This window comes from Musa acuminata, chromosome BXJ2-9 (genome assembly GCF_036884655.1).
Source record: "Musa acuminata AAA Group cultivar baxijiao chromosome BXJ2-9, Cavendish_Baxijiao_AAA, whole genome shotgun sequence".
NCBI lineage: Eukaryota > Viridiplantae > Streptophyta > Magnoliopsida > Zingiberales > Musaceae > Musa > Musa acuminata.
In genome coordinates, this window is record NC_088346.1 from 48,543,038 (window position 1) to 48,555,373 (window position 12,336).

At 35.2% G+C, this 12,336-nt stretch overlaps 1 protein-coding gene across 1 annotated transcript; it reads right to left on the minus strand.

Moving 5' to 3' along the window:
- Window positions 1-315: 315 nt before the first annotated feature.
- Window positions 316-9,080, minus strand: LOC135623784 (DEAD-box ATP-dependent RNA helicase 39-like). Its single transcript, XM_065127124.1, has 9 exons — window positions 8,461-9,080; window positions 7,780-7,875; window positions 7,498-7,686; window positions 7,206-7,346; window positions 5,472-5,612; window positions 4,622-4,764; window positions 2,438-2,567; window positions 2,265-2,313; window positions 316-1,063 (listed from the first exon to the last, which is right to left on the minus strand). Exons 1-9 carry the CDS (start codon window positions 9,001-9,003, stop codon window positions 615-617), a joined length of 1,881 nt encoding a protein of 626 aa, XP_064983196.1. The 5' UTR covers window positions 9,004-9,080; the 3' UTR covers window positions 316-614.
- Between the last annotated feature and the right edge of the window lie 3,256 nt (window positions 9,081-12,336).

A 12,336-nucleotide genomic window follows, 5' to 3' on the forward strand; every position in this document is an offset into this window, starting at 1 on the left:
TATATCATTATATTAATAATTTATTATGAATCAGTATATCACATAAACAGATTTTAACGTCTGTTAACTCAAACTTAACAAAATAAACTTACATACTACATTTAAAAAAATATAAAAATTATTTTAGACATAAATAAACTATAAAAAAATTAAGTTCATAACTAAAACCAATTGGCTAAAAGAAACCGTAATACAATCTTAATGGACAAAGCTTTCAATAAATCCAAGACCTAAGCCTTCCTGTAAATTGTAACACTTAATTTTGATGATTATGTACTCAGACTCATCCTATAAACGAATCACTTAGAACAATACTTTGGTTGAGAGGGATACCTAATTCATTAGCTTAAGCAAAAGTACTTGGAAGCAAGGTGTTTACATCCTTCTCAATACAAGAAATGTTCTGTACTTCAAAAATAACACAGGACCTATATTTACATTGTACCGAAGTCACAGTATAGTGTCCGAACTCTCCTCAAGGCAGCCAACAACATGACTTTGTTGAACGGTAGACTTTGAATACAAGGGCAAAAGCAACTCATCTACAAATCTCAAGGCTAGAATCTGCTTACTGCTCCAATTTTTGTGGAAGCAGATATTTGCTTCTAACATTATCATGTACGTTTAGGTGATTGCTTTCTGCCAGCAGAACTGCGCCCCCTGAAACCAACAACACTGAGCTTAGACGTAGGAATTCTTGTGATGCCAGATTTTCTACTCTGTTGCAGCTTGTTGCCCCTCGTTGGTTCCCTTTTTCCACCACCAGGAGACTTGATAGGCTTTGAGATTGCGACAGTCGTTTTTGATTTTGTTGATGCTGATGCTTTTCCTTTACTGGCTGCCATTGATTTTTGGGCTGATGTTGCTTTTTTGCTCGCTTTGGATGAACTTTTGGTTAAAATCACTTTTGCTTTATATTTCTGATCAATCTGTTTTGATATGAAGGCATCTCTTCTCACACTGTTGGCGGAAAGAGCTTCCAAGCTCTCATTTTTCTTCATGGCTTCTTCAATTCGAGTGGCTAAAGGAATATCTTTCTTTGCGACAAGGCTTGTCACTTTGCCTGCAAAAAATAATCAGTTAACATCTTGATGCTGTAGAATATAGTTTTTAAGGAAAGACAATCTTAAAATCTAAATTTGGAAATACATCTGAAACAGAAAAGTGTAAGAGCGCTGTTCAATCTGAATTCCTGATAATAAGAAAAAAGCACCATAGTAAAAGCCCACCCCAAAAAGAGTGAATGAATGACATGAGCAACATGCACATGTTAAAGAGACTTGCCATATAAGGTTCATTCAAATTCTTAATATTCTAAATTCTAAAACATTATGACACTCTACTAGGGGTTTCGCCATGCTCATCTATTTGACAAAGACAGTTGACTACTAGCTAAAAGATCATCATTGAGGGGTAAAAGGTACCAAGGACATTCAAAGCCATTGTAATGCCTAATCAGACCATTGCAACTTGTGGCGATAAGAAATTACCACTAATAATCTAATATTTTCTGATAGTGCTGGTTGATTAGATTTTGAACACAAAAATAATTATAAACCATGAAAGAAGTGAAGCAGTGAATCCTGGATCACAAAGACCAAACACTTTAAGATTTCATCTTAGCTTAGGAGATTATACCTAAGTTGTCCATTAAAATATACATCCTAAATTATGTTTCAGATTTTGAAGCATTGCATTGCTCCTAGGAAGTACATTTCCAATCCAATTGGCTGTAAAAATGGAAAGTATTCTCATTTAAGCAAGAAGCACAAGCATCAAGACAATGAAATAAACCACAGCTGACATGAATTTTCAAGCCTAAAAGAATTGCAATTTTTTTTTAAAAAAAAGAGAGATTAAGAAGGTACAGGAATCACAACTACCAAAAAAGGTTTGCAGAAAGTGCATATGCAAGTGTCTATGTTACCAAAATCAAGAGTACAGATGAAGCTGAACTACAATTCATTCATCTGTGTGCAGATCCTAGTGTCGTGCTTGTCACCTGCATTAAGTGTGGTATACCATTCTAGAAGGATTCTGATATCTTAAGAGTTCTAAAGGATTACAATATAAGTGTGACTCTGATGCTTCTTAATTTATAACGAGCTGTGTGATCTTCAGAAGAAAATAAAGTTTGTATTGCTCTTAACCGTCTCCTGCTGTGTTTTCAGTGCGGGCTGGGCATGCAACAACTTAAAAAACATGTCAAGATCTTCTTCCTTGGCTTTGGGAATCATGTAACAACTCAAAACAAAAAAGTATACCTTTGGCACCCATACGAGCAGTTCTTCCAGTCCGATGGAGATAATCAATCTGATATAGTGAAAGAAGTGAAAAAAACAAAAAAATCAATTCCGTATCTTCATGAAGGTAAAAGACAAAAAATACAAAAAAAAGAGAAATGATTTAAATACTAAGCATGAGCAGGTAGACCCACAGAATTCAATGGAAAATCAAACATAATAACATGGTCAACATCTAGGTCCAGTCCTCTAGCAGCCAAATCCGTGCACACCAAAGTTGGACAATCTCCATCTTCACTCTTAAACTTTCTCAGGTTTTCAACTCTGAATTAAAGAAACATGTTAAACAGTCACTCAATCAGTTGCAATGATCTATATTATGCACACACAGGCTATTTCAATTCATAACCTGAAAGCATTCATTTAATAGGAGTAAAACTAGAGAAGTCTCAGAACTGTACTAACGAACAGTTACATACTCCTTTATGAGATTGAAGGCAGAAAAGAACCAAGAAATTTCTTTGTTGAGAGTACACCTATTTGCTACAATCTGTCCACATCCAGCAAAATTTTTTGTAAAGACGACAAAAGCAACATGATAAGAGTTAGTGAAGAGGAAGTTATTGCATACCACAGTTGCGCACACAGCAATTTGAAGAATGTGTAATAAAAATATGCTAGCAAAGTTTGAAAGACTTAAAATGAAATCTCAAGATGTATGAAAATATCAGCAAAAGCAATGTTATCCAGAAGGAAAAAAATTAAAACACAATCAAAAATGCAAAAGTGTCAAAAACTAGAATCTGCAAAATCTTAAAAATTAGGCCAAACAACAAACATTAATAAATAAAAGAACAAATCACTCTGAACAAACGACAAGGAAGACATACCAGAAAGTATGAAATGATACTCAAGAAGCATAAAGTTAGGTTTTAAAAATAACATAAATTCAAGACTTACAATCAAAAGATATAACATGATCCACAAATAATCAAAATAACTACGAAAATATGCAATTATGGTAGCATAGAACAAGCAAGTGAACTAGAGAAAGAAGCAACTAAATGGAGAAAAAAAATTCAAATACTGGTTGGACCATAGCAACTAAATGGAGAAAAAAATTTAAAATTCCAGTTAGATGGCCATACACTGATTAGCACTTATCAGTCCAATCAAGGATTACTACTGAACCACATAAGTCTGATACCAATCCTTACTTTTTTTCTTGGTGATATCAGATGGTAGAAGTCAATATATCACCAGTATATTGGTACTATACCAGTCCATCGGTTGTGGTAATCTACTGAATCAATACAAAACCAGTATACTAACTGTGTACTAACTCATACCGCTCAATACCACCTAAAAATAATTAAAAATTAACACCAATAAGGCCTGGTACAGTCCTTAGTTGAACCAGTAAATTGTCATCACTTAATGACCTGTATTTGTATTTATGAGAAGAACTACAGTAAGATATTGTATTATCAGAATGTGCCTAACATATGACATTCCCATTAAAAAAATAAAAGTCAACTGCACTATGGGAAAACTTGAAATGAAAGGTTATTATGTGCCTTGTCATTTCATGTAATTGACAAATACCACAGAAATATTAAATGCTAAAAATGATTTTCATGCAAACTTCCCATGGGTCTTAACATATCAATCAATAAAGTAACTCATGATACTGTAAGCTCACTAAACCTGTGCAAGCATCATTCAGTCAGCTACTGAACTGCTCAACCAGATGATATAAAAAACGAGAATCAGAATGTATCAAACCAAACATCATAATAATGCACATTTTCCAATGTCAGATTCTAAAGATAAAATGATGCACTTGAGGACACAAGGATGCTAGATCATGACCAAGTATTGTTATCATCAAGAGTTCCAATACTGGAACTTTTTAGAATTCACCTATAATTACATCTGAAAATATTAACTTATGATTAGATGCAAAAACTTATATCATATAGTAATATTACATATGGAGATTCTTTCTGGCAGAAACATTACTCAAGTCTCAGAATTCTGTTCCATAGTAGAATGGGGATTCTCTAGAAGGGTTAGATGGAAAGATTATGTTGGAGCCATCAAACTTTACAAGTACTATCCAATGAAACAAATTAAAATTGTTTATCAAAAGTGGCAGCATGATCTTTTTCAGGCAGATACAAAAAACTACAGAAAACCACAATAGCAGTCTGGAAGATTGAAAACCGTAAAAGAAAATGAATGAAGACCTCAAAAACAAGACACCACAGAATGAACAGGGGATCAGCTATGACAATGAAGAGAAGATCTGATGTTTACAATGGCATGCTACATCCTTGGAAATGTTGTAGTTTATAATATGAAACCAACTGTTTTACCTTTCCTCTGCTGGCACCTCTCCATGGTAATTTACAGTGAATATCTGATTCTCAGTAAGAAAATGATCAACAGCACGACTGGAATTTAGTGTATTGCAGAAGACCATAACCCTATTTCCCTTTGACAAACTTGGCTCCAGAACCTGACATTAAACATTGCAACTGTTTAAAAAAATTCTGGATGTTGGATGATAATAGCTTTCAGTAGCATGTTCTCTTTTCAGAAAAACAGTATATTGGACCCAAAACACATGTATCAAAAGAATAAGCCCATTCTGAGATCTATCAAATACATTAAGAACAACTTTCAGCATACACTGTAACAATTATGTTCTTCAGTATGTTTACTCCCCAATAGTTGGGACATTATGGTGTGTTCTTGTAGTGTTATTTGCTTGTTTGTTTACTGACAACTGTTTTTTCCCAAAGGTCATCTTGTATTTCCTAAATGTAGCCTACAGAAGATCATTTGAATCAAATGGTCATGGTTCTAAAAATAAGTAGAAAATGCAATATATTGTACATGAAGATGCACCTCAGTAAAACTTTATTTCTTTTCAACAGAGGGAATTCTTATCACCCACAGATAAGTATATACAGAAGCCAAATGGTCAGAACACTATGTATAAACGTGAATGTACAAGTTTCCTCTAGAAGTTAATTGCCAACAAGGAACCTATAGTGTATATGCAGTATGCACATCCAAATTGTAAGCAACTTTATAGTCAACTAATGATAAAATCATCCCCCCAAAAGACTAACAGATATTCTTGACAATGGAATGTAATGTCAGAACAATAAAATAAAAAAAACGAAAAACTTGAACAGTTGATAAACAAACAAGAGAGACCTGTAGAAGAGCTTCAAGCTTGTTCTCAGCACCAGAAAGTTTAATAAAGTCATGTCGAGCAGATGCAACTTTCTTTTGAAAACTAGAAGTGCGCAAATGAATTATTCCCTGGAATTCCTCATCAACCAAGTTTTGCACTGCCTACAGAAAAAGAATCAGCAATCAAAAGAGTGCATGTAAAGCAAAAGAAGTTTGAATTCTATTTACTGACTAATAAAAATTTAATTACCATAGCAGTAGATAAAACTTAATAAACGACCACCCTACTTCAATGGTCAGGCTTTCCAAAAAATATGGGCTATGTGGGTCAGTGAAATAAGCAAGGACACATAAGGAAAAAATATTCCTAGCACATAATATGATTAAAAAAAGCAAAGGCACGTTAATGTAACAAACAATCATTAGTTCCAACATGTATCAAAACACGAGAACTTAAGTTTCGTACAAAAAACACAATACACATACAACATCTTAACATAGAGAAGCAACTTCTGACACATTTTAAGAGCAATAACCCCTGTCCAGTGGACAAATTGGTTCCCATCATCTGATTTAGTTAAAGATTACAGAAAAGGCAATTATAACAAAAACAATATGAAAATGTACTATAAAGTATAAACTCAATCTACTATCATCTTCTGCTTGTAAGAACGTGTTATAGCAATTGATCACCTATGATTGCATGTTTTAATAACAATAGAGAAACAAACCTAGTACATTGTATAGGCTTCATGATAAGCTTGAATATAACATTCAGATAAATTGAAAGCCTACGTGCAACGTGGCTGCAAGTTTTTAATATTCATGACTAGTTAAAAGGAGTGCAGTCGTACACTGAGGTAAACCTAATAAAAAAGAGGGAAATTATTACAAATAAAGTCTGCATTTGGGTTCACATCACATCCAGATCTATTATTAGGGAATAAGGACTTGTTCCGTAAGAACATGATTTCAATTATGTAGTTTCTCTTGAAATACTCTACCCAAATTGCTTAGACCAAGTCTTTTACCTAAAGAAAAAAATGTAGCTATTCTCCATACTTAATACATATCATTATATTCCTTCTAGTTTTTCAGAATGCAATTGTAAGAATAACTTCAAGTATTCACCAGTTAGGAAAATAGTTACCAATAGAAACTATATTACACCCATATGACAGCAACAATTTGATGCCAAAGGATGTCCAAGTTGTACTTGGAGTAGATTAACCCATGTCAATTGCATGCATGGATGATCAAAAGCAAATGCAGCGAATTATGCTTTACAATGCCAAAGGATGCATCGTTCAACACCTAAAATCATGAAAATCTTATCACAACTTTTATACTTGTTGAAGACTTCTTATTTCATGCTCATAAACATACTGTATCTAACAGTGACATTGCATGGTCATTAAAAAAAATTGTGCATGTATATTTGAAAAGAAGGTGGAAAGCAAAAGTCTTACATTTATAAAGCATGTTAACTTATGTGTTCTGGTTGCTTTGTTATTCATAACAAACACCAGCAGCTAGCAACCAGATTGGCATAACTCACCAAAATAGTTGCTATCCGCTACAAAATCTATTAAAAAGGCAAAACACACATTATAACCAGAATCACGAATGAAGACCGGAGAACATATATTTATAATTATTATGACAAAATTTAAGGTACCGGACATCTTTAACTGAATACGCATTATATTGCTTATATTTTGTCAAACTGAATGCTTTAATCACTAATCACCTAACCTTAGTCATGGTTGCAGTGACCAAAACAGTTTGAAAACCATGGTCACCAGGTTTAGCAGCACGGTTCTTTAGGGGTCCAAGAAACTTGCGTATGTCAGGACCAAAGCCTTGATCAAACATTGTATCTGCCTCATCCAAAACCTGATATAAAGATGCCCAATTTCAATATCAAGTCAGTACTATTACTATTAGTCTTTTTTAAGAAAAAAGGTGCTGTTACTAATTGTCATTTAATACTGAACATTAAATAGCATCAGCCAAAAAGTTATGAGGCTTCCTATGTAGAACCTACCAAGAATTTTATGTCCCCATAAACCATATTCCCATCATTGATATGTTGAAGAATTCTTCCTGGGGTCCCAACAACCATATCGATCGGTTCACTTAGAGAATCTTCTTGAGGTCTTAAACGTCCACCTCCACTGATCATAGTTGACCGGAACCTAGCATGATGGCTTATAGACTTGGCTACACGGAAAACCTAAAATACACCAAAGAGATCCATTTACAATGGAAACATGTAGTTTTTACCTCTCTATACATATCTGCCCTTCACAAAAAGTTCAAAAAAAACCTGTTCACATAGCTCCCTTGTTGGACAAAGCACAACAGCTCTAGGACGCCTGGGTCTCATCAGCACTCCAGATAATGCTTCATCTTGCCGCATCAGCTGCAAAACACATAATTCCAATCAAATCACTATTCGGGGAAGTCCAACCAAATGCCTGGTACAAATTCAGTTTAGTAAATAAAAATATGATCTGATTGTCTCAGCTTGCTGCTGTTCCATCAGTAGTTCCTAGTGGCATTACAAGGTGAGCTAATAGCCAAAGTCTTGCAGTCAACAAAATATGATCTGATTGTCTCAAATTCAGTAAGTAAATAAAAGTATGATCTGAATGTCTCAGCTTGCTGCTGTTCCATGAGTAGTTCCTAGTGGTATTACAAGGTGAGCTAATAGCCAAAGTCTTGCGGTCAACAAAATCCTACATCGATCATATCATACAATGAAACAGGCATGCATGACATAGCCCTAAAAACTCATAGAACCAAAGATGCATAGCACATCAAGTTCATAAGAAAACTACGACAAGAACTAAAAATGCATAATAATTTAATAGTAGCAGAGAGGGGTCATTTTCGATTGAAAACAAAAGCGAAGCTTGCAGCTAAAATCTACATTATAGAAGAGTATAGAGTGACTATATTATCAACCAAAAAGGCGAAAGGCAAAAAAATAGCAGCGAAGCGCGACCTGAACTATGGGCAGCATGTAAGCCAGGGTCTTGCCAGACCCAGTATGAGAGCCCAAAACGACACTTTTACCCTCGAGCACGGCGGGCACCGCGATGCACTGGATCTCCGTCGGCACCGAGATCTCCATCTCCTTCACCGCTCCCATCACCTCATCACCCAGTCCCAACTCCTCGAAGCTCGACGCCGACCCACGCTTCTTCTCCTTGCGCTCCTTCTTGACCGCAACATTCGCGGGGCGCGGAAGCGACGGAGAGATCGGCGCCCGCCCCTGATCAATGCCCTTCGATTGGTCCCTGAGGTGTCGCAGACGGAGTCTTTCAAGCAGGAGAGAATGGCGCAGTGGCTGCGGAGCCTGCTCCTCGTCAGTGGTGGCGATGGCCGTTGGAGCAGTGGAGAGGCAGAGAGCACGGGTAAACCCCGGGAAAACCCTAAGCGGCGGCGGGAAGCGAGGCTTATTGTAGGAAAAGAGGGTCCGAGAGAAGAATAAGGACGAGGAAGAGGAGGAAAGGAGCGCTTTTCCAGTAGCTCCTCCGCAGGCCATGGCCAAGGATAGAGGCGGCGCCGCCGCCGAGTAAGGAGCCTGGATAAAGCCTTCAGTGTTATCGGTTCAGAGGGAAGTAACGCTCGAGATATATATATATATATATATTCAGAAAAGTTTTCGCTGAATAGTAAAGAATGAAGAGAAGGGAAAAGGTTAACCGTTCGATTCAATTTGATCCGATTTTTAAAACATTACGTAATAAATATAAAATATGAATATTATATTTATTTTTAAAAAATATTCTAATAAATTCTCAATATGATAGTGCCCAATAAAAATTAATGGGTAAATTCTAAAAAAATCTTAAATTTTATTTTTTTAATATAGTTTTCTCTTTTACTTTATTATTGTATATTTTTTTTTAAATTATCTTTATTATTTTACTTTTACCCTATGTCTTATCGTGATCGTTTACCCTGGGTTATGACTGTGTCAATCATGTTCGTCGTTTACTTTTGCTTTATTATGAGACATTGTCGCCTCCTCCATCACATTCACGTGGAAATCATGAAGTCTTCAAATGTGCCCTCACCCTCTTTCACCATTATCATCACATTATCACCATCATCATTGACTCCATCAACTTCTTCAAGACCCCTCGCCTCCTTAACACCTCTTATGTCGATCTCCATTAGCTCCTATTCATTAACTTCGATAAAGATGCCAATGACTTCACCATCAATCTTCTCCCATTGATTTGTACGAGGTTCGAGTTCAACAATTTATGGAGTCGTTACTTTTTGAATAAAAAATTTTGATCGAGGATAGAGATATCATCATAAAATCAAGTGAAAAACTGAAGGGAAACGATCTCTATTACTTTCAAATAAAAAATTGAACCGTAAGAGACTAACAATAGAAATAAAAGTGCCAAAATACTCAACTAGGAGCATAAAAACGTATGTTATCTTTGATAGCACCTCACTGCTGCTTTCGGTAGGTTGAAGATTAATGTTTGTTTTAATCTCATTCTTTTCTATTAGTGTTGGAACATCCTCTCGATCTTTAGACAATTAACAACAAGACTTCTAGATTTCTCACAATAATTAAACAAAGCTTTAAAGCAGGTTGTTAGAATTTGGGAAATAAGAGGCTACAGTTGGAAGGAACTCAATTTTCTAATAGATTGTCAGGACCAATTGATTTTGATTGTTGCTACTTTTGATACTCTTCTATGGAGCTCTCCTTTTATAGTTGGTAGGTTAGGAATTCTGAAGGGTTTAGGAGCTCTCCTTCTTTTATAGTTGAGGTAGGGTAGGAATTCTAAAGGGTTTAGGACTCCCCTTCTAAGGTGGCACATAACATTTTTCCTACTAAGAGTTGCATTGCCCTTGCTTTATGATTGTCCTATTTCAATGATGGCTACTTTGATTTCAATTAGGAGTATATCTTGGGTTTTGGGTGGACTATTAAGATATGGGATTTGCTTGGTTGAATAGGGATTTGAGCTTTAAGAGGCTCTTAGATAAGAATTGGCCACACTATAAGGCTATTGGAGCTCATCTAGGTCTTCAGTCGAGTATTGATGAGATCATTCATATCATGGCTCCCTCAATTAGATGATTCAACTCCTAATGATTTTTTTTTTGTATACTTCTTCCCTCTCCATTTATACGTTGAAGGTTTTTCTTTAATCCATCGATGAGGTCAGCATCATCGTACCCAACCATATTGTCTACTTACACCAATTTGATGGGATTTTTTTTATTATCGAATCCTCATCTACTTAAGAACTTTCTTTTTCTTCTTACAGTTTCAAGCATGTTACTACTCTTTTTAGTTTCTCCTCCTCTTTTATTAAGTTGGAGAAAGGCTTTGATCTCTTGTATACCAAAGTGAGAGCCATAAATTTTAAAAACGTGTTCCACGTCATTTTTGTCTGGTCGGCATATTGATCTTATAAGTATGGGATTCTAAGGATAACATATGTCAAGTGGAACCACCTCGCATGTTATATCATTGATGAATTTCTTATAATAACAAAGTATATCTTGTATTGTTAGCAGATCTTTATTTTCACATCACCATGAAATCATTCAAGAGAATATGGGTGTGAATACGATGTTATCTCTAGACCAAACTTCTTGATCAAGCTTATCGAGATAAGATTCTTTAGGCACCCGATGTCGAAAATCATGCCAACGATTATTAGTTTACTTAGATCCTTATAATAAAGAGCTCTTCTTGAACTTTTGGACTAAAGATCAAACTCGAGTTTATAACTTTCAGTCTAGCCATTAGCAATAAACTTATATTTGCATAAGGAATAGATAAAGGTTTGATGAAGTTGTCACCCATGGTCGTAGCCTTGGTTTGTTGACTTTGATTATTCTTTAATCATTTATTTGGGAAGAGTTTTAGGTGAATTTTTTAATACTTTACTTTGGAGTAACCTATAATTTTATAATGTTTATAAAAATGATCACTTCTTTTGAAGAAGGTAAAAGAAGTCTTGCTTCGTTGGGTGGCTCCCTTTCACCTTTTTCGTAAGCTTTTTACTATATGTGAATTTTTTTCTATCGATTATTAGCATCATGTTAATAACAATTGAAATATCATGTATTTTGAATAGGCTCAACTTTGTATGAATTTATATGTAGAGCCCGAATGTGTATTTCATTATTATCGATTGATCATCGAGAGAGATTTTTAGCATCATCACTTGTCGATAAAATTTGATGGTGTATTCTTATGCATATTTGTCCCGAATGTGTATTCTTATGCCCGAATGTCACATCCTCCATCTTTCTTTGAGATACCTAATATAGTAGAATTCTAAGTCATTTTAACTATCCATGATATATCTTTATTATCATTGCCTCAAAAATAGGTCTTCCACCGTCCAAGTATATGTCTCATCAACTTGAGTCACACAAGTAATATTTTATTATCATTGTATAATTATATTGATCAAAATAAGTATCAAGCTAATCTATCCATGTATCAAATATCTCAACATTGATGATTCCGTAATATGAGGGTATGTGAATGAGAGTCTCAACTCAAAATAATCAAGTTCTTGCTGCGATGCTATGCTCAATAGCATTCTCTTTACTGTTGTATGTCTTAGATGAAGACCACACTTTCTTGTAAGTTATGTCATAGTTTGCTCGAATGTTGATTATCAGAGGGTTAGTTTGAGTTTGTATCTAACTCATCACAATCTCCATCTACTAGGTTAATATTATCATTTGAATAATAAGGTCGGTCAAGGCTATCAGAGTGTTGGTCACCATCCTATTGGTGATTCTTCCTCTAGGAGAGCGTGGTTCAAACTCCAACTCTTATAACTCTTTGTCTGATTCTTCAAACCTTATCTCATAGTTACAA